The 23,461-nt window shown below is 38.6% G+C and overlaps 2 protein-coding genes across 2 annotated transcripts; both read left to right on the top strand.

Moving 5' to 3' along the window:
- Nucleotides 1–1,286: 1,286 nt before the first annotated feature.
- On the top strand, nt 1,287–5,876 carry LOC107793538 (microtubule-destabilizing protein 60-like). Its single transcript, XM_016615917.2, has 8 exons — nt 1,287–2,448; nt 2,635–2,686; nt 2,775–2,867; nt 3,524–3,643; nt 3,940–4,038; nt 4,966–5,025; nt 5,118–5,212; nt 5,332–5,876. Exons 1-8 carry the CDS (start codon nt 1,478–1,480, stop codon nt 5,444–5,446), a joined length of 1,605 nt encoding a protein of 534 aa, XP_016471403.2. The 5' UTR covers nt 1,287–1,477; the 3' UTR covers nt 5,447–5,876.
- A 6,384-nt stretch (nt 5,877–12,260) lies between these two features.
- LOC142171894 (uncharacterized) lies at nt 12,261–12,635 on the top strand. Its single transcript, XM_075235610.1, has one exon. It carries the CDS (start codon nt 12,261–12,263, stop codon nt 12,633–12,635), a length of 375 nt encoding a protein of 124 aa, XP_075091711.1.
- Nucleotides 12,636–23,461: the final 10,826 nt, after the last annotated feature.

Genomic DNA, 23,461 nt, shown 5'->3' with positions numbered 1-23,461 from the left:
AAAGCAGGAGGGCTATCTGTATAAGGTAAAATTGGTTTATATTAAATGCTCGAATGATGGCGTGACGCGTGGAACCAGAGGCAGACCGAAGATAAATCGATTGAAAACCAAGACTGAGGACAACAACTTCGGTTGGTACTGGGAGGATCTCGAAGGGAACGCGGCCAACAGAAACAAATGAATGTTTGCCACCAGATGACATTTAATGAAGAATATTCCTCGGTATAAATATGCAGCCATTGCAGAGAATTTTGGCATTCATGGCCTGCCGTTACATATTCATCAATGACCCCATTTATTGCCATTTAAGAGGGGCTTGATCCTTGGATCTTGTTCCCTGGGTATAGCTATAAATAGAGACTTCAACAACCATTGTAACACATGAAATCTCTCGCAAAACTTATGCTACACATTATTCTTAAGCTTAATAATATAACTTTATTTTATGTCTAATATTGTTCTTATCGCTGTCTTCGGAAGCCTTGTTCCCGGAACCAGACTGCTTGCTGTTTCTCTCGATTTCAACGCTAGATCTTATTTTTTATTTAATTTATTTATCATTTTGGGATCAAATCAGTTCGCTTGTCTGTAAACCACGCAACAAATTCAACTGTACCGTTTTACGGGTAAACAAGAGTGATATAGAGCTGGTCCTTTTCAATTTCTGATTACTAATATTAATAAAATTCTTGCAGTTTGATTAAAAAATTTAAAAAAATTAGTAAGAGGTAAAACGATCTGGAGTACTGTTGTAAAGCAAGGAGCGATTAACAAAAGAGTATTCGGTGAGTTGTAAATAGTTAATAGCCATAAGGAGAAAACAAACGACAAAAATGAGAGTGAGCCATAACGATAACCTCAGGCTCCGGTCATATGTAACTACGATACTTCAAATTATCCGAAAGCTCATCAACTTGTGCGAGAGATGATTAAAGTGATGTCATTATAGAGAAAATTTATTGCATGATAAGTGTCTTTAAACATACTTTAATTTTTTAATCATGACAATCTTCATTTTATTTTTATCATCTCTTATAGTTAAATTACTTTATCCAGAACAAATAACTGGTGTGAGTAAGTTTTTCCATTATCATAATTGAGGAATTTATACAGTGAAAAATTGAAGATGTTGCCCCAATTGAGGGACTTCCTCTTCTTTATTTAAAAAGTGGTCATTTTTTGGGACGGGATTAACATGTGCATGGCTAATTAACCTTCCCAATCAGTTAAATTAAATGGTCCAATTTTCAAAACTATTTAATAAAAGCTAATCCAACGCTCCAAAACCAAGCCCACCAAAAAAACAAAAACTAGCCGTTACAAAACCAGAAGCGTCTAAAGCTCACCGGTTCATCTTTTTTCTCCCTTCCCTGTGATCACTGAATGCAACAAGCAGAAAAAAACCCTAGCCAATCAGCAATACGACAAAAACCCTAACTCCGATCAACTCTTCAGCAACAATCACATTGCTCTTTTGATGGATTCAAACGGCAAATCCGCTATTCTTACGCCTAAAAAATGCTCCAAAAATTCTGAAAATATGAACCCCAATGTGGAACAGCACAGTCCTTATTTGTCTAAATCTTCTAAATCTCCATCAATGGCAAAATCAGCGAAAAAAACCCAGAATTCAGTATCCAGAAACCCTAACGCAAATCAATTGGCTTCGCCTTCTCCCAAAAACAAAATTCGTCAAAGGAAGTTTGTGATCGCAAAGAAGAAGTGTAATAGTGATAGTTTGAACCCTTCAGTGGCTTGTTGTAAGTGTAATAAGGCTGGCGGTGGTGAGAAAAAGAAGTGTCTTTGTGTTGCATATGAGAGCCTCAGGGCTTCTCAAGAAGAGTTTTTCAAGAATCGCGGTGGAAATGAACACGAAGAAAGTGAAACCGAGAAGTTGGATAAGGTAAATAGTGTTGAAATTGGCAATGGAGAAGGAATGAGTAACGAGTCATTGACTCAAAAACTGAACGTGAGGCTGAATAAAGTAGACGAGGAGGGTACAATTCCTGTTTCAATTTCCGAGGCTGAATTAGTTGAATCGGGTGATTGTTGTGTAACAGATGAATTGGCAGAAAGAGCAAAGGAAGACGTGGGGTTGGGTGAAATGAGTAGTGGGACAATAAAAAGGAGAAGGGAAAGATTGTTGGAAGAAGCTAGACAAAGTGTACCTGAATCAGGAAAAGTGTTGCATTTAGTTAAGGCTTTTGAGAAGCTTCTTTCGATGCCAAAAACAAAAGAGTGTGAGGAGGAGAAAGGGGAAAAAGATGAAAAGGTAGCAGAAGATTGTTGCAAGGAACAAAACTGGGCATTGCCTGGCTTACAGCCTCCCAAAATTCCAGAGACACAAGTGTCTTCTTCTTCGTTCTGTCCATTGGATTTTTTCCTCACCTCTAAGAGTTTAGGCTTGGATTCGCGTCGTGCCTCCTCATTGGATAGCAGCCACGGAAGGTTAGTTTTTGAAACTTTAAGTTAGTTGTCAACCTATTGCAACCCTCTTCCTTTAACTGAGCTTGTATTTAGTGGATTTATATAACTGATTCCTATTAGTTTAGGATTGAGATGTAACTTTTGCTTGTTGGTTGTGCATTTATTCCTCATTTGAGTGCTGAAATAGATCATGTTTTCTTTTCATAGCTTCAGTATTTCAAGCAGGACTTCAGGTGGTGGTCGAAGGGGCAGACACAATGTAAGAATATTCTTATTATCAATCATTGTTAGATGAAGAGGAAATCATGTTGATCTCTATACTCTTATTTTCGTTGTTAATGCTGCAGGGCGCTGAATCATCAGGAACATTTGCTAGAAGAAACCGGAAGAGAACGCAGTGTAGAGCGACCGCCCAAAAGCCCTTCAAACTTAGAACTGAGGTTCGTGAGTTGTGTGTTTGCTTGATCCAATCTTGGTTAATTGATTGCTTCTTGTGCAACTATGACCAAATATGCAGTTGCAATATATTTGGTTGAGATGCGCTAGCTGCTACCACAGATAGATATACACAGAGTGGACACTGAAAGATGGATTTAATCCTATGACTAAAAGAAAATCAGAATATTGGTTGTTAAATAGTGCACAACGGAAGAAAAAGATCTATATAGGTGATAACAATAAGTTGAGATTAAGTTTTAGTTATGTTAGTGCGTTTTCTTTAGCTCCAATTTTGGCTAGGACTTTTTGAGTCTTGTGAGAGATTTATATGCTAGTAGAAAATGTAGTGAACTACTAGTGTTCGAGAAACTAATTGGTATATGGGCTTCTGTCGAGGATTCATAGAGCTGACACCCACTTGCCTGGGGTTGAGGCATAGTAGTTGTTGTTGAAATTCCTCTGTTGATATTTGTAATGGTTATTGTTCCCTGTGATCACTAATACTGGGACCTATTGTTTGATCCACTAGTTAATTGTGTGTCCCTTCAGCATTGAGATGCATCAGCATCTGCTTTTTCAGTTTAGGATGTCATGTCGAATCCAATTTAGCCATTTACCAGTTTACTTAAGGAGTTACTTAGATTGGCTATTGCTGCAGGAAAGGGGAAAATGTAAGGAGGAAGAGTTTTTAAAGAAGGTGCAACAAATGGCAGAGGAAGAGGAGAAACAGCGGATACCAATTGCACAAGGCCTTCCATGGACAACAGATGAGCCAGAGGTAGCTTAAGCTTTTCACTATTGTCATTTCCAACCATTAAGGACTTTCAATGTGAATGGATTGATGTAAAACTTATCTTGTTTAACTAGGCGGGAACTTAAAAGGAAATGCATCTTTTTGATCTCATATTTTGGGGACTGGACTCTTTTGAACCAAAATCAAAGAGAAATTAAAGCAAAATGTTATAAAAGTTCATGTTATTACCTCTCGCACTATGCATAAATCTTTTGCACTTGGGATTATACTTAAGCCTGTTACGAAAAGAAAACTGAATTACTCCGTTTTCAACTTTTCAGTGTTTGCCAAAGCCTCCTGTAAAAGAGAGCACAAGGCCTGTTGATCTGGTGCTGCACAGTGACATTAGGGCAGTTGAACGTGCTGAGTTTGACCATCAGGTAAACTTTGTTTATTGTTTCTTGACTTCGGTCTATCATTAAACTAAATAAATTTCGCTCAGTGAAAGGACAGCCTTAATTTCGTACAAATTGCTATTATGAATATCTGGATTTTCTTTCTCATCGAGAATATTTCTTATGAAACATGTAATGTTATGTATGTCCTTGTAAAGAGATTCTCAAAGTAAGTGCACCAATAAGAGGAGTGAGGACCCAAGAATGTCCTAGTTTTAAATCTTGTTCGATGTTATGTTTCAGTATGAATGCATGTGCATGACTCTTTCATTACTCATATAGAGGACAAGACCTAGTGGCGTACGCAACAGTTTCCGTAAGCCGTGTCACTATTTTAGACGTGAACAAATAAAAAAATTACTGTAATAATATCATATTTTAAAAAATAACAAAAATAAACAAATAACATAACTTACAAAGCAGCACCCCTCTAATTTAAAAAAATGTATTGTGAATTGCGATCCACTGGTATACTGCTTCTAATTTAAAAAAATGTATTGTGAATTGCGATCCACTGGTATACTGCTTCGATAATGTCTAAGAGGTTAGCGCTACAAACCCTTATGGCATGCATATGTTTTGGATAAGGTACAAAAGTATTAAAACATAGAATGAGGTTACAGAGGTTCGAAATCATCAGACCGGTTAAGCTACACACCTCTTTGCAACAAGTGGTGTCACTTTATTCCATTTTACTCTTTTCTTGTTTCATTTGAATTATATATAAATAATTAGTAGAGATTTTCGACGAAGCGGTGTCACGTGACACCGCTTGGGCTAAGGTAAATCCGCCCCTGAGTCAGGACCTTAGCAGGCACTTCAGGCCCTAAATGGCTGTCTTTGCATGACTCTTTCATTATTCATTTAGAGGCGCAGTACCTTATGTTTGTGGTTTCTCCATGGTTGCATCAGGTGGCAGAAAAATTGTGCCTTATTGAACAATACAAGATGGAAAGAGAGAGACTACAGAAGGTAAGCAAAGCAAATTTTCTGGGATGAAATTACGTATATGTTTTTTTGCACTTGCATTCTTGTTATATTGTTTTTTTTATTACTTTTTCTAGATGGCCGAGGAAGAAGAAATTAGGAGGCTGAGGAAGGAACTTGTTCCAAAAGCTCAACCAATGCCCTACTTTGACAGACCTTTCATTCCTAGAAGGTAATCAGTGTCCAACTTTACTTAATTTATGTACCTTACAGAAGTTTGTTGCTTCTAATAGGAATACAAGCTTTGATTAAGCATTACTTCTAAATAGGAAATTTGTTGGTTTATATTAGGTCAACAAAAGATCCCACCATTCCAAGAGAGCCAAAGTTCCATATGCCTGAACATAAGAAGATCAAATGCTGCATGTCTTGGAATGATATATATGTACATACGCAACAACAGTGAACGGGAATGCAGCAATGGAGTGAGGCAGTCCTGCACTTGGAGATGCAAATTCTACAGGTAGAGGGATGCAAGTTCTTCAGTCAATCTAGCCAATGGATGTCTATAGTATTTGGAGGGTCAAAATTGGAGCTGCAGTTTTGCCAGTAACATGTAGCAATATGACAGTAAATAAAAATCTGAAAAGCAGTTTCCTCTTTACTCCTGCAAACAGCAAACGTTGTCAGTGTTCATTCCAATATGAATAATGCAACAAGGTCTAATGTTCATTCCAATATGAATACAGCAAGAGCAATTTTTTTACTTGAACCTCTTTTTCATTTTTCTACTAAGTAATGGTAAAGAGTCAAAAAGGAAAAGGAGTCCAACGACGTAGGTGTTAGGTTTGGATTCATTACGTACGATATTTTGTGTTTATATTGTCACTACAATTTTCTAGAGTAAAGAAATTAAATGTTTGAAGTTGTATAGATATTAAATAAATCGTTCTTGAATGAAGAATTGCGTCTTAAGATGTAAAGCTGTGTTTTTAATAAATAAATACAATCGATCTTATCTTTTTGCACACTTCAACCTTAACTCTATTACAGGAACATCTTCCTTTTACAATTATTTCCAAATATTCTTTACTCTCCAAGATTCTACACTTAAAGATTAAGTTGATATATCTTGCTGTCCTAACAATAATTTTTTGCATTTTTTGTCTAGTATAAAAATTCAGAAGGCTTATCATATTCACAAATATTATTTGTATGGAATAAATACAAATAACAATCTTGCGAATGAGATGGAATAAATATTGTCACTTTTTGAACAGTATTTTTAACGTGCCTCAAACCTAAATTATTCCGTACTTTATTTTTATTTTCCATTATTAATATTATCGCATGAATTTTCTCTAGGACATGTTATGGTAGTCGAGTAATTTTCAAATGAGCAAACAAGAGTCTTATGCATTGTCGATTCATTCTGGCATTATTGTACTGGGTAAAATACGTTATGCTACGTGGCCACCTAAGAAGGGGACACGTGGAATCAAAACTGAAAGGATGGACAACCGGGCACAACTATCTCGTGTGTCACGGAGAAAGGCAAGTTCGTAAGGGCACTAAGCATGATGCGCCCGGTGGCATTTAATGAAGAATATTCCAAATCATTAAAGAGTAACGACTCATTAAAGAAATCTGAGCATTTATGTTTACCGTTAGGTTTCCATTATCACACTTTAATAATTGTCATTAGTGGTGGGCCCGACCATTACGCCCACTAAACTATAAATAATAGGCTCGACTATCATTGAAAGACATCTTTTCTAGGCATCAAAGAACATATTCTAATACAGCATCTCAATACTATTTCTCTCCCTAGCTTGTTGTTTTTATCATCATCGTGCTCGGAAACCCTGTTTCAAGGCTCTCCAAATCTATCGTTTTATTTATATTTGAGCTAAGTATCTTGTACGAGAATTGATTAATTCATTATCATTTGGGATCAAATTGATTCGTCTGTCTAGAAACCACGAACAAATTCAACTGTACTATTTTACGGGCAAACAGTTTGGCGCCCACCGTGGGGCATAGGCAGTCGTGTGGTTAAGTTGATCCTTACCTCCTTCACTCATAAGCTTTGATCGTTCTTGTCTCGCAAAATCACAAAGAATGGGAATCAATACCATTAACAACACTCACAATTCTGAGGTTCAAGGGGAACAACCCCATTTTGAGGACTCAATCATCGACACTCGCAAAGAGGGGGAAGATGCCACGCTGGTGTATGACGGGCGGTACCCCAGACGAGTACGGGAAACGACTCCAGATGATGTTGACCAGGGGCACATAGCAGATGCGGTGATGATCCTGCAAGAGCAATATGCAATCATCTTAGGCCACCTCATGCGGCAGGATCATGTCATGACAGAGTTAAAACAAGCACTATCGGGCGCTCAAATAATGCAAATTGGCGAGATCCAGTTCCTTCCGTTGTTCCTACGAACCAAACAACGCAGAGAGTCGACAACAACACTCCAAGGGGCGAAGTTGGCTCCGATGGGGATGGGTGGAGAAGATCTAGACTCATCAGCGATAACGATCCGTTCAAGGAGGAACTCTTGCGGTTTATGAAGGAAGTAAATGCCCCCATGGACCGAATTCCGGGAGCACCCCCGGTATTGAAAAGCCCGAGCTCGAAGAAGTACATCCAATTACCGTACAAACCGAGTGCGGCCCTGGAATTAATCCCAAAGCGATTCAGAATGCCTGAAGTGCCAAAATACGATGGGACCTCAGATCCACAGTAACACATCACCACTTACACAACGACAGTGAAAGAAAATGATCTAGCTCCTCACGAAATCGAGTATGTGTTATTGAAGAAATTTGGTGAGACTCTCACGAGGGGAGCCTTGACATGGTACTCATTATTGCCCGAGCACTCCATAGATTCTTTCGAAATGCTCACGGATTCATTCATCAAGGCCCATGCCGGTGCCAGAAAGGTAAAAGCCCGAAATATTTAGGATTGTATAGGGAGAATCTGAGATATTACGAATGTTCGTTAGCTGGTTTCAGAAGGAAAGGATGTTATTACCAGTTATCCCGGACGAATGGGCAGCTGAAGCGTTCACTAAAGGTTTGAACCCTAGGAGTTCAGATGCTTCTCGGAAGTTAAAGGAAAGTCTTCTCGAGTTTCAAGCAACAACTTGGGCGGATGTCCACAACCTGTTTGAGTCAAAGATAAGAATCGAAGACGATCAGGTTGAATTTCCATTATCAACAAAGGGACGGGAGAAGAACAAAGAAAAAAATAAAGAACGATGTCAACTCACATAGACAAGTTTCAAGGGCCGATTTCTGCCCTACGAGCGGACGGAAGGTCGTGGCAGGAGCTTCCGGACATTGGACAAGTTCACTATTGACACGAGGACCAATCGTGGGCAGAATAACAGATCGCTGTAGGATAAAGAAATCTCGGGACCATGAGGTTCTTATCCAAAGTTATCAGAAATATAATTTTAACATCAGCGTGGTGGAGTTAGTGTCGGCCATGAGAGATATCAAATAGGCATAATTCCTGAGACCTATGAAGTCCGATCCCAGCCAGAGGGACCGAAATCTATAGTGTGAATACCACGACACTAATGGCCATCGGACTGGGGGACTGTCGGTACCTCCGGGAAGAAGTTGCAACGCTATTGAAGAATAGTCATCTTAGAGAACTATTGAGTGACCGAGCCAAAAATAATTATGGCCGGGACAGGGGTGACACGTAAACCTCGAAGGCAGGGGAAGAACTTCTATGTCAAACGATCAACATGATCTTCGGAGGGGACGAGATTAATAGGGTCACTTTCTCGGCCACAAAGAAGAATAAAGTATCGACAACCTATAGTAAGAGATTTCGGGAGGATGATATCACGTTCACGGATGAAGACACGGACGGATTACTACTACCGCACAATGACGCACTGGTAATTTCTTTAAATGTGTTAAATTTTAAAATCAAATGTGTTTTAGTGGATCCAAGAAGTTCCGCCAATATCATACAATGGAGAGTTCTGGATCAAGCTAAACTCACCGGGAACATCGTCCCGGCAACAAAGCTCCTTGGTGGAGTCAACCTCGCAAGCATGACAACTCGAGGGAAATTTTACTACTTACGAATGCCGAGGGCATAACAAAGACAACTCTTTTTGAAGTAGTAGATGGGGACATGGGCTACAATATCATCCTGGGAAGGCCATGGCTGCACGAGATGAAAGTTGTGCCTTCAACGTACCACCAATTGCTGAAATTCCCGACACCCTAGGGGATCAAGCAGATAAGAGGTGATAAAACGGTAGCGATAGATGTGAATGCGATCTCAGTCTCTCATAGTAAGGGAAAGGAATATGCGGCATAGTAGTTATCGGAACCGGCTTCCTACCCCGAACCAGAGAAAATTTCCTTGGGGGTAGGAAAGTCGGAGCAATACCATATACCAAGGTATTTTCAAGTACCGGAAGAAACAGACGCAATGAAATCCACGACATAAGAACTAGAACAGGTTGCACTGTTTGAAAAATTCCCAGAAAGGAAATTCCATTTGGGAACAAGACTACACCTAGAGCTCAGGTAAGATTTTATTGAATTCCTTAAAATTAACGTTGATTGTTTTGCATGGTCGCACGAGGATAGGAAAGGAATCCCAAAAGAAATAGTCGTGTACAAGTTGAGTTTGGACCCGACCATAGCTCCAGTAAGGCAAAAGAAGTGCCATATTGCCGAAGCAAGGAATACATTCGTCAGAGAAGAGGTAACCTGTCTACTTAATATTGGTTCAATCCGAGAGGTAAGATATCCGGACTGGTTAGCTAATGTGGTAGTAGTTCCCAAGAAGAACAATAAATTTTGCATGTTCATAGATTATAAAGATTTTAATAAGTCATGGCCGTATGACTCGTTTTCATTGCCAAATATCGATCAAATGATCGATGCCACGGCCAGGCACGAGTTAATGAGTTTCCTCGATGCCTATTCCGGGTACAATTAGATCAAGATGAACCCGGAAGACCGGGAAAAGACTTCATTTATAACAAGTTTTCGCACATATTGTTACAATGTAATGCCCTTCGGACTAAAAAACGCCGGAGCCACTTACCAACGGCTCGTAAATAGATGTTCGAAAAACAAATAGGCAAAACTATGAAAGTATATATAGACGATATGCTCGTTAAGTCTCTACATGCAGGTAACCACCTAAGACATCTGCGAGAAACGTTTGACACACTAAGGGAGCACAATATCAAGCTTAACCCCGAGAAGTGTGCGTTCGAGGTCGGATCAGGTAAATTCTTAGGGTTCCTGGTCTCACTAAGAGGAGTTGAGGTGAATCCCGACAAAAGCAAGGCGATAGAGGACATCCCTGATCAACTATTCAACGTAAAGAAGCACAGAGACTCACAAGCAGAATAACGGCTTTGAGCAGGTTCATCTCCCGATCATCGGAGAAGTGTCATTGCTTCTTCGCTCTGCTAAAAAAGAAAAGCAACTTCGAGTGGACGCTAGAGTGTCGGCAAGCCTTGAAGGAATTGAAGAAATACTTGTCAAGTATTCCATTGCTCTCGAAACCTAAAGAAGGAGAATCATTGTTGGTCTACCTGGTTGTCTCAGAAGTTGCGGTAAGCGCAATTTTAGCCCGGGAGGAAAAAAGTACACAATTTCCCATATATTACGTTAGGAAAATTTTAACGGGAGTAAAAACACGCTACCCACATCTGGAAAAGCTGGCCTTAGCTCTCATGGTAGTCGCCCCGAAGCTAAGGCCCTACTTCCAATGCCACCCGATAACGATGGTGACTGCTTTTCCTTTGAGGAATATACTCCATAGACCCGAACTCTCCGGCAGATTGGCCAAATGGGCCGTTCAAATGAACAAGTTTGACATAGAGTATAAATCGAGGACAACGATTAAATCACAAGTCCTAACTGACTTCGTGGCCGATTTCATCCCTGGACTATTGCCTTTGTCTTCCAAAGAGGCAACAATGGTGTCAAAGCCGGCACCGGGAGTCTGGACCTTATTCACGGATGGATCTTCAAACGTGAAAGGGTCCGGATTTGGTATAGTCTTGGTCACGCTTTCGGGGGAAACCTTAAGGCAATCCATCAGAACGATCCATCTAACTAACAAAGAGGCAGAGTATGAAGCTTTGATTGCACGACTCGAATTAGCCCAGGGACTTGACTCTGAAGCCATCAAAGTGAAATGTGATTCACAGTTGGTGGTAAATCAGGTCTACGTAATTTGACACCAAAGAAGAGCGTATGCAACAATATGTAGTAAGGGTTCAGGCTTTACTGACAAGATTCTGGGAGTGGTCAATAGCCCACATCCCGAAGGAAGAAAACGTGGAAGTGGATGCATTAGCAATTCTGGGCTCATCAACAGAAATCCAAGGACCGGAATCGGGCACGGTTATACAACTGATGAACTCAGCTTTTGATACAGATGGTTATTACGAGGTAAATTCGACTATTCTGGTCTGGGACTAGAGAAATGAGATAATTAATTACCTCGAGCATGGAAAGTTGCCCGAAGACTCCAAAACATCGAGAACATTGCGCACCAAAGCCGCACGGTATAGCTTCAAGAAAGGTCAATTGTACAGAAAATCCTTTCAAGGCCCGTTGGCCCAGTGCTTAGGTGCATCAGGAGCCAATTATGTCATGAGAGAGGTCCTTGAAGGGATAAGCGACAACCACTTAGGCGCAGATTCTTTGGTACTGATGTTAGTCCGGGCAGGATATTACTGGCCCTGTATGGAACAAGATGCGAAAAACTTCGTACGAAAATGTGATAAGTGCCAACGCCACGCAACACTAGTCTATCGACCGGCGGAACCCCTGCATTCAGTTCTGTTCCTGTGGCCATTCATAAAATGGGGAATGGACATCGTCGGACCATTACCACTGGCTCCTAGGAAGGTAAGGTTACTTTGGTTTTGACTGACTATTTTTCAAAATGGGTGGAAGCAGGTCCTTATCAAAAGATCGGAGAACGTGAAGTGGTCGACTTCCTGTGGGAGAACATTATTTGCAGGTCCGGAATACCGAAAGAGATTGCATGTGACAACGGGCCACAATTTATCAGCACAAAAGTCACAAAATTCCTGGAAGATTTGAAGATAAAAAGGATTGCCTCTTCACCTTACCATCCGAGCGCAAACGACCAAGTGAAGTTAACAAACAAAATAATTGTGCAAAACCTGAAGAAAAGGTTAGAAGCAGCAAAAGGTCGTTGGCCAGAAGAATTACCTGGAGCGCTATGGGCCTACCGAACAATGGCCAAGTCAAGCACAGGGGAAAATCCTTTTTCCCTGGTGCACGGCGCAAAATCTTTGATACCGGTGGAAATAGGGGAACCAAGCTTAAGGTATTTACAGGTAGACGAAGAGTCAAACAACGAGGCAATGCTAATCAACTTAGAGCTACTCGAGGAACCCAAAGACCTGTCACATGTAATAATGGCAGCTCAAAATCAGAGGATAGAGCGATATTATAATCAAAGAACCAATCTTTATTACTTCAAAGTAGGAGACTTGGTCTTGAAGAAGGTGACTCAAAACATCCGAGAACTCAACGCCGACAAATTAACCTCTACATGGAAAGGCCATTACCGGGTTTCATCTATCACCGGCAAAGGGTCATACGAGTAGGAAAACCACAACGAAGACAAGTTTCCCAACAACTAGAACGTGGCTCACCTGAAAAAATATTACTGCTGACATACAATAGTCAGATAGAAAGTATGGGTTGCACTCTTTTATCCTTTGTTCTGCTTTTTATCCCAATTGGTTTTTTTAAGGCAAAGTTTTTCTTTAACGAGGTAGCGAAAACAAGCATACTACAACAACATCAATAATAAGACCTTTGATGACAAGGCAAAACAAATAAGTCTCCACTCGAGGACGAGGTAACAAATTCCCATCGGGAAGTTAAGTTTGCTACCGAACAAGAGTTACACGATCGTTCACGAGCATAAACCACTAGGGATTGTCAGGTATTCTTTTGCTCGACTACATGAATTCCTAAGGGGAAATCAAAATATATTACCGAGCTAAGGGTTACGTAGCAATTCATCGGTGGAACCTTCAAAGATACATGACTTCCAGTATTCCAACTCACATTCTTCGCATTAGAACACTTGGGGGGGGGGGGTTATGATACAATTACAAGGAAACTCTGAATGCCACATCAATCGGGAACGAAAATCCGGCAAGGAAACACTGAATGCCACATCAATCGGGAATGAAAATCCGGCAAGGCAACATTGAATGTCACGTCAACTAGGAACAAAAATTCGGTAAGGAAACACTGAATGCCACGTCAACCGGGAACGAAAACTCGGTAAGGCAACACTGAATGCCACACATCATCGGGACCGGGGACTACACAACCAGCCCCGAAGAAACAAGATAGCCACAAGTCATGGCAGTTTCTTTCCTACGTAGCAAAATGTCTATGTAAACTATGAAAACGGAAGGAATGAAATGAAATTCTTTTCCTTTTATCTTGTTTCTTGTCTACACGATGAGCTAATTTTGTCATTTGAAAGTTAAACAAGTACGTCAAATGTTAGTGCCGTAATGAACATGAGACATCTTCTTCAAGAGCACCGTAAATATAAGAGGGTTCTCTCTTATTAAAACCCTCATGTTAAAGGGTTTGTTCCAGAAGAATATATGCCCAAAACTAAAAATGCTATCGAAAAAAAAAACACCCGAAGCCACATATGAAAAAGACGCAAAAATCAAACTTGTGCAAATACTTATTGAAACCCTCATGTAAAAGGGATAATTGTTGACAACAAAAATGCGTCGAAGAAAATACGCCCACATGCAGAAAAACAGGAAAATATACACAGACATTCAAGCAAAAAAAAGACTCAATCAAACATTTGAGCAAAAAATATGTACTCATTTACAAGAATGTGCCAAAAGAAGTACAAAACAAGGAAAGAAAAAGCTAAGCTACAGCATCACTGGAATCAGGAGGAAGAGAAGTATCCATATACCCGGGAGCAGTAGGTGGTGCCATCGATGGCTCTTCTCCAACTGGGTCTTCAGCATCATCGCCTTCCGATTCCTCTTTAGTATCAGAAATATCAAAACCAAAATCAGAAGAGCCGGGAGCATCAGATTGCACCGGGAGTCCATTCTTTGCAGCCAACTCAAGCTCACGTGCCTTAGCAGTTTCGGCATCAATATCAATAACGCCAGCTTTGGCTGCTTCCAAGGTTTTTTCTCCTCATGTTGTACATGGTGTAAGTTTTTTCAACAATGAGGGAAGCCTCTCGGTGCCTGAGTTTTTCTTTGAGTTGAGTGATCTCGGCAAAAAGATTGTCCCGGGCAGACCTAGAAGATCAAAGACTGACATCGAGATCATGGACAGTTTAACTATAGAGCCTCTTGTGCTTGATAGTTTTCTTATACTTCTCCTCCAACCGGGCGTGACTCGCCCCTGCGGCAGCAAGTTCTTCGGCCTTAAAATTAAGGCTGTTACTAAATCAGTTATCCTTTCACAGTAGCAGCCTAACGGTCATTGGCAACAAGAATGCCCACATAGTTTTGACTTCATCAAAACTAGTCCTCAGCGGCCCAATTTCTTGGCTAAGGATCTCTACTTCCTGCGCACTTTGCTACAAACGGGCTTCCAAAGCCACGACCTCAGTGGCCCTGGTTTCCAATTCCGAAAGGCGAAGAACGGTCTGGTCCCGTTCAGCCAAAAGTCGATCCCTCTTATAACAAAGTTCCTCATTCTCACAGATTAACAACTGAGAAATAGCAAGAGAAAGACAGAAACATACCGCTGCAACATTATGCATTGCATTGTTCAACAAACACTCTTTCGAGAGTGTCTAAATCTTTTCCCAATCATTCTCTGAAGCCAAAGGCTTTAGATAATTTGCAAGCTCCACCAGCCGGGAAAGAAGGTTGCACCCGATAGAGACTTAAAGGGTAACACTCCTCCTCCTCTGAGGATCTTTAGAAGGGGCAGCATAATTTTGCCCCAAATTCCCATGAACATGGGACTGAGGAAGAGGAATGCCTTCAGCACAGTTAGGTGCGGCCGATAGAGATGATGTTGTCGGTAGAAGCATAGATGGAGATGGAAATTATGTAGCAGTTGCTGGTGGTGAAGAAGATGGTGATAAAGCTGGTGAAGAAGAAGAACGGGAAGCAGTTACACCAAAGGCAGCACTGATAGTTGGGTGCTCACCGACCGAGGACGACAAGGACCCGGTACTGTGCCTCGCAGTATCGGATACAACGATTGGGGCCCGAGAACGGGAGTTAGCATTTTCCACCAAATCAAACTCTTCCCAAAGTGCTGAGATATCATCCTCGGCGGATGTGACTGCATCAACAGGTTGAGCATCCTGTTGAGAGGATAAGGATTGTTGTCTTCTATGAAGAGAAGCTCCCTTATCACTAGATTCTTCATCATCAATCACTACAGTATCTATGACCGGCCCGGAGGGAGGACCGACCACTTGGGATGATTCGAGACATCAACCTTTTCCCTCTTATTCTTCTCCCATAACACAGAAGAACACTTTCTTTTTGGTTGCTTGTTCTCTAGTCGGGGACTCCGTGAATAAATATTTGTGCCCGGAGTAGACCCGGAGGCACCCGTTCGAGCAAGCGCCTCCTGGAGCAACCTCACCGCATCAGCAGGGTCGGCCAAAACATCCTCTTCGGGGATCTTGATTGAGCCCAGGCGTAGACCTAATTTGACAAACAAGTCAGGAGATTCAGCCAAAATTCACATATGCAAAAACTGAAGCAGAGCAAATTATAGTTACCATGATTTTTGGCCTTCCACCCGTATTTAATGGAAAGTTCTTTCCACAAGCGGATTTCGGGCATAGTAATGTCTAAGATCTTTTGAACCCACCGGTCCAAGCCTTCTACCACCGGTGGGGCCCATCGGGTCGCTATAATATACAAAAGTTGAAAGATCAATATATGCGTAAAAAAGCATTTAGGAGGAGAGAATGTTTTGAAAGAAACTCACGAGAACGGTTCCAAGCATCCGGAAAGGATGGGGCCATTGTTGGAATAATGTCACCAAAGGCAACTGCAACAAACCGTTCCATCCACCCTCTATCATTGTCATCATCCATGTTGGAAATCAAATCATGGTGACCGCGCTTGCAAAGATTTATCATCCTCCCGCGAAAGATCTTGGGGGAGTACAGATTCATCATATGAGCCAGAGTCAGCTCTTCTCTGGTTTCAAAGCACAAGCGTCGAAGTCAGGCAACCGTCCTCCACACATAGGGGTTTACCTGTACCAACCATACCTGGTAGCGAAGGCAGAATTTCGCTATCACGGAATCAAGCTCCCCACTCAAAGAAAACGTACCCAAGGTAAAAGTGTACGTGTAAAAATATGTGAAACTTTCTGTGGAAAGGGTCACTCGCTCCGATAGGCCGGGAACGATGATGTCCAAATTTGGGCAGCAACAGTCTTCCTTCACAGTAGGGATATGGAAGGACGAATGGAACATGGATACCTACTAACTACCCATGTACGGGGGTTATCAGTGAAAAATTTCTCCTCCAAATCCTTCAAAGTATAGAGCCTTTTGGGGATTATGGAACTTACTGTTGGGGGAGTAGAATCTTTATTTTTGTTCTTATTTTTCGAAGAACCATAACGTTTAGATGAAGAAGACATTAGAAGACGGGAAGAATAATTTCTGTGTTTGGAAAAAATTAGAGAAGATATGAAGAGCGAGAATGCAGGTTAGAAGTTCAAGCAACTGGTAAGACCCAAAGGAAAAGTGAGTTGATACGTATAGGTAAATTTTTGGGTGGCTAAAATACTTGGCTCTAATTCCGTCGATAACCGGCAGAAGGCGTGCTAAATGATAGGAGGACGCGTGTTCTAGACATTAAATGCGGAGAGACGGGCATCTAATCAACCGTTAGTAATTTAAAAAGGGAATCATAGTAATTTTCGCCAAAAGAGGATTCTCACCAACTTCCCGGTAACACGAAGTTGTGTCACCAGAAAGTAGGGAGACTATCTGTACTAGGTAAAATACGTTATGCTACGTGGCCACCTAAGAAGGGGACACGTGGAATCAAAACCGGGAGGATGGAAAATCGGGCATAATTATCTCGTGTGTCACCGAGAAAGGCAAGTTCGTAAGGGCATTAAGCATGCTGCACCCGATGGCATTTAATGAATAATATTCCACAGCATTAAAGAGTAATGACTCATTAAAGAAATCTGAGCATTTATCTTTACCGTTAGGTTTCCATTATCACACTTTAATAATTGACATTAGTGGTGGGTCCGCCCATTACGCCCACTGAGCTATAAATAATAGGCTCGACTATCATTGTAAGACACATCTTTTCTAGGCATCAAAGAACATATTCTAATACATCATCTCAATATTATTTCTCTCCCTAGGTTGTTGTTCTTATCATCATCTTTATTTATATTTGAGCTAAGTATCTTGTACGAGAATTGATTAATTCATTATCTTTTGGAATCAAATTGATTCATTTGTCTAGAAATTACAAACAAATTTAATTGTATCGTTTTACGGGCAAACAATTATGTAATATTTTGTATTCAATTTCTGACATTTAGAAATTGCAGACCATTAATTTAGAACTTTTAAACATGTGGTTCTGAAGCATAGCAGTCGCAATTTCAGGTTCTTGCCAATTACATGTAATTTGTACCTATCAAGCATATCATCAAGGGAAAATTGCTTTTGCCTCATGGCACGTAATTTCATAATCAAATAAAGACAGGTTCCACTTCGAAAATTTCGTCCTTGTTCTTGATTTAGGTCCAAAATTGTTACTCCAGCATATGATTTTTCACGCAAGATGATACATGGGGTTGCCTGCTAGTTACTTCCTACGTCTTATATTATCAGTCGTGGTTACTAAAAACAGTTATTTCAAATTATATCATTTTATAAGTTCAAGACAGATTTGATTATTTTTTCCCTTTTTTACCTTTAGTAATAATTATTCTAGAACACTACAAACACTTCATTTATAACTTTGTTCAAATTTCAATAAGTCAACCTTATTTTCTTAATCACTTTATCATGTATATTACACAATTGCAATCAATAAACACCGAAATTCTAACAACTTCTACCATCTAACACAGAGAAAATATCCAATGAAGAAACATTAAATATTAAGACATGAATAAGGGTAAAGTAGTCAAAATCCATTCTAAATAATTTTTCTTAAGGGGTGTGCATAAGAGAATCATGACACACAATATGAGACGGAGGGAGTAATATACAACAACAACCCAATAAAAATTCACAAGTAGGGTCTAGATCAAATTTAATATGTAAGAAAAAAAATATTAAACTGTCATATGTGTTAATAACTGCAAATAGGTACATATATTTTTTTATATATATAAATGTACAAACAGCTACTATTGCTATTACACCTCAATCTCAAGCAAGTTGAAGCGGGTTATGTAAATTTTTACTATTCATGTCGTTTCATTCAAGCTCGTCTCAATTCAATATTATAAAAATTTAATTTCTCTAGCCCTAAGAAGGTCTCTACAATCGGTACTGACATATGAATCTCAATCGAGCTTCAACTTACTTAGGACTGATGATATTAATAATTGTTCTTGTTGTTATATGTAAACTCTATCGAGACTAAAAGACTATTAACAAACATCTTTTTAGGAGTAAATAGATGTAGAAAAGTTTACTCATAATATCAAGTAATTAATGACATAGGGGGGATTTAGGGGCAGATGGGTTCACACGAACCTCTTTCCTCAAAAAATTACATTATGTATATAAGATAAAATTTATTTTTTACCTTTATATGTTATAATTTAAATCTCGTTGACATGTATAGCCCAAAAGTATAACTTAGTGATCAAGGGGGTTCAAAACCTTTGTGATGTCATTGGCTCAATTTCACTAGCTAAAAATGGCCAAAAATGTCCTTGAACTAATTGAAATAACTCAAAAATACCCTCTGTTTATTTTTTGTACCAAAAATATCCTTGGCGTCTATGTTTTGGACAACAAATGCCCCTTAAACCGTTAGTCCTTCCATTGAAGCTGACATGGTAGTCCAACTAGGTTAGATTTGTTTCGGAATTTTTTTACTTTTTTCGGAATAAGTGTTGATTTTGTATTTTAATAAAAAAATTCGAAAAAATAATTTTTCTGAAAAAATAATTTTGCTACGGTGGATTGTTTAGGTGGATGGCCATGCAAGCAAATCTAACTCAGTTGGACTGCCATGTCAGCTTCAATGGTAAAACTAACGGTTTAAGGGGCATTTGTAATCCAAAATATAGACGACAGAGATATTTTTGGTAGCAAAAATAAACAGAGAGTATTTTTGAGCTATGTCAAATAGTTCAAGGTCATTTTTGACCATATTCCGCTTTAAATTTTTCAACATTTTTTTTTAACCCCTTAACAAAAATTCTGCATCCGGGAAAGGAAAGCTCGATCAGATTAAACATCTTTTAATCGAGGGAAAAAAAGGCATGGAAAAAAGCAATGTGTATGGCCTTGACGTTCAGATGAATGCATGCGAGTAGCAGACCCAACAGGAAAAGAAAAGGAAAGAAAAGTCCAAAACGACAAAGCGAGGAAAATGGAAAAGAAGAAATGCACCATTGTTGCAGGCTAGACAAAGCAAGTGGGGTCATATTTGTTGAACCAAAAAAAGCTCATTTAACCATGTTCCCTTGGGCCCTTGGTCCCAACAGCCTCGGGACTTATGTGTAAATATATAAAAGAAACATACGAAAATGTTAGAAGAGAAATTCAAACTTATAATATATATACATAAAAAAAAATTGACTTAATTACACAACATAATTTTTTGTCAAAGGAATATTAACTAACCTGTCCACCCACCGGGTATCATTTGACATGATTTGTGAAATTACTAAATATATGTGTAACTAATATTTTATTAATGGATATTAGTATATCTAATATTTAATTAGTAGCTATAATTTGAAAGTAACTAAAAGGAAACAGGAGGTAATTAAGTCTAAAACCATTACATTATCATATTTAAATTCATGTACAAACTGAATTGTGTGAATAAACCGACTCGCCAACATCACTGTGTATGCCAGTAGCGTAAGAGAAAGGGAGAAGGGTTTGTGCTCTTTTGAGTTTTGCCGACCGAAAAACAAAAGGAATAAAGCAAACACTGAAACTGTGAAGCACATGCTGCTGCTGCTGCTGATTGATCAGTTGTTAGATGTATGTTGACATAATATATAAAGAAATATATAGTGATAATTAGTGATTGAGAAGAGAAAAGAAGTCAAGTTATTCCTTATTGGTAGAACATGAAAGAAAATATTTCTTGTATCACTTGAAATAAAATTTATGAATTTAAAAATTGAATTAAAAAAACCTCATTAACTAGCTAGTGCATGTTTAGAAAGATTATGTTTGTTAAGACATCTTATATATGAAGTTATTATGTATACCTGCCTTTTGTCTACAAACCGTGCTTATTCAATTTATATGAAATAATTTGACTTAACATAGATTTTAAGAAAAAATAAAAATATTTGAAACTGTAATCTTAAATATGCCATAATATCTATTAGGCTATAATCTTAACATGACATTATAACACTTGTGTTTAGCAAAAGAGAAGTTTAAAGTTATATTATTTTCAAATATAAAAATATATCGTTCTTATTTAAACAGATTAATAAAAAGATAAAACTAAATAAATTTAAATGGAGAGAGTATTCTTAAAAGGATAAACGAATTATTGCCCTGTGGAAAATGAAAGTTTGGGTGCGTTATGCAGTAGCTTCCCTTCACTTCTTTAAAACATCTTCTTATCTTTCGTTAACGTTAATCATCCACCATTCAATGAGGAGTCTTTCTTTGGTTTTTGACCCCTCTCACGGAAAACTTATGGATTCTGAATTTTAAATATTTTAAGTTATTGAGTTCTAAATTAATAATTTGTACAATAAATATTTTAAGACAAATATATAATTTGAACTAAAAGCTACTGGGTTCGGCCGAACCCGCACGCTCTACTCGCCCTCCGCCACTGCTCACATAAGACTGCATACTACACTGTAGTAGTTGAATCATGAATGTGAGATGAAATTAATTCAGAACGTGTTATATATAAGAAGTAGTATTTAACTATGCCTCTATTAAAATTATCAAAAACTTTTGCAGAAATAGAAAAGAGCACTTAGTTATCATGACCTTATATTCAAAAACAGATAAAAAGGGATCGAGTTGGAAAGAACAATTTCTCCTGATTTACATACATTTGTCTATATTAAGATTATAATATACTAGTACCAAATAATTTAATCACAAATGATGAAACGTGCAAAAGTCACAAGTGGCTTACATGCCGTATTTACATAGCAAGGAAATCACATGCAAACATGTGACTAATTAAGTGTCTATCCATTTAGAACAATGCGAAGTATGTGATTTCCCATGTTGCATGTTATAATCGATCTGTGAGTTGATAATTGTATTTAAGTACTCATATAGTTGTAGTATTTGTTTAATAATTAGAATTAATTAGTAGGTTCTGACAAAAGGAAGTTGCAAAGAAACAGCAAATTAGATGAAAAGGAAGGCTTGTGGACAGATGATCAGTTTGCATGCAGAGAATGTGCAGAACATGCTGTTTCCATTCATGCTACTTCACTTTCCATACTTTGACACATGCCATCTCCCTCCCTCTCAAGAACATGTACACTTTCCTTCTCATCTCATCTCTTTTATTAAGATTTTAAATTAATATATTATCGTAAACTTGCCTAATTTAGATCAACCTTAAAAACTAACTCATGAGTTACAAGTTTGCAAATTGCTTAATTATAAGTTGGCTGAATCTTTTACCTATTCGATTCGAGGATTAGGCTTTACACCCTCATCCACTCAAATCAGTACCACTCTTGTTGTCCTCGGCCCGCCCAACTCGACTATGACATTTTAGTTAGAAAATAAAGGGAGGCTGGCTCAAATACTGCTTTGTCACACCATTAAATAATTTATACATCTTATATGTATTTTCAATATCTTTTCATTAAGGCGAGTCTGGCTTAAATACTACTTTGTCACACTATTAAATGGTTCATACCATCTTATATGTACTTTAATTTCAATCTTTTCAATAAGGCCAGGCCGGCTCAAATATTGCAAAGTCATATCTTTAAATGATTCATACATATCAATCTTTTTAGCTATCAATTGAATTTTATTCGAATATATATCCTAACAAAATTTGTACTAAAATGGTATATGCAGATACACTTACTGTCGAAAAGCCATGTTTGGCTGTGCAATTCCACCCGTCCATTGTGCATGTGTTCTTCCCATGTGCTGTTTTTAAATTTCTCCTTTGCGGACTTAATTGGGGCCACCGGCGTGGATGGCTTTGATTATCTCTTTAATTCTCCTTTTCTGTCTCTTACTTCTTAAAGCTATTTTTTTTTTAGTCCGTGTCAAAAAGAATGACATCTTTCCTTATTTGGAAACAATTTACCTTTATGAAATAATTTATAACTATACAAAATATATCTGCCTCATTTTACACCACAAATTAAAAAAAATTCTCTCTTTTCTTAAACTTCGTGCTCAGTTAAATGAGTAAAAAAGAGAGAATATTGCCTTTAAACAGTTTTTAGGCTTTGGGTTGGCCCCATACCCACATTCACATGCGCCCTTTTGGGAAGCCATCAACCTCCTCTTCACAACCTTTTTCTTTCTATTCTACTAACTTTCTTGCCTTTTTTGTCTTCCTATTTTAGGCTTTACTACCACATATTATCCCTTCTAATTGTGTTTTTGTTGGTTGTCTTACTAAATTTTACATGTATTTTATAGTATCAGTCACTTAAAAAATTAACTAATTACTACAAGTAATCATTCATAAAAAGAGACAGTTTATGAACTACAATATGTTAACTTAAATAGATATCGTAAATAAAATATTTATGTTTGTTTACCTAAAAAATGGATAGAGTTGAATTTGAATGAAGTTCTAAGGGTATGTGGTATAACTTGACACAAATCGTAAAAGTAAGTAGAAATATCGAATATTGACTGCAAAGAATGAAATGCAAACCAAGTTAAATGGAGAATGATTTATGGATAAGCTAGATGAATCAATGTATAAAGCTCAAAAGGATAATCTCCCCAAAATGAGAGTGTCTCAATAATATCTGAGTTATATTGTATCAATGCCTTGATGATTCCCCCTCTACAGAAATAATAGTCATCCTTCTTATAGTGGAGGGATACTACTTTGGATATAATTAAAAATATATAATGGGGAACCCATGATAGATTTGTTTTTCCCTCATTCCCGTCGAGATTTTCTCCCTTAGTGCGGCTGTAACAGCTCGTGTCCCTTGGTTCGATCTTGATCGAACTCGATATTGACTTGAGCTCGATATTGACTCGGGGCCCAGTACTGACTTGGGCTCGATATTG

The sequence above is a fragment of the Nicotiana tabacum genome, chromosome 17 (assembly GCF_000715075.1).
Source record: "Nicotiana tabacum cultivar K326 chromosome 17, ASM71507v2, whole genome shotgun sequence".
In the NCBI taxonomy this organism is placed as follows: domain Eukaryota; kingdom Viridiplantae; phylum Streptophyta; class Magnoliopsida; order Solanales; family Solanaceae; genus Nicotiana; species Nicotiana tabacum.
This window is presented reverse-complemented; position numbering and strand designations above follow the sequence as displayed.

What these genes read in the sequence shown, in the direction of transcription:
- LOC107793538 (XM_016615917.2), top strand. Translation starts at nt 1,478, where the DNA reads ATGGATTCAAACGGCAAATCCGCTATTCTTACGCCTAAAAAATGCTCC. An exon ending in GTCGAAGGGGCAGACACAAT is followed by an intron (nt 2,687 to 2,774) that starts GTAAGAATATTC and finishes TTAATGCTGCAG; the next exon opens with GGCGCTGAATCATCAGGAAC. An exon ending in AAAGAGAGAGACTACAGAAG is followed by an intron (nt 5,026 to 5,117) that starts GTAAGCAAAGCA and finishes TACTTTTTCTAG; the next exon opens with ATGGCCGAGGAAGAAGAAAT.
- LOC142171894 (XM_075235610.1), top strand. Translation starts at nt 12,261, where the DNA reads ATGGCCAAGTCAAGCACAGGGGAAAATCCTTTTTCCCTGGTGCACGGC.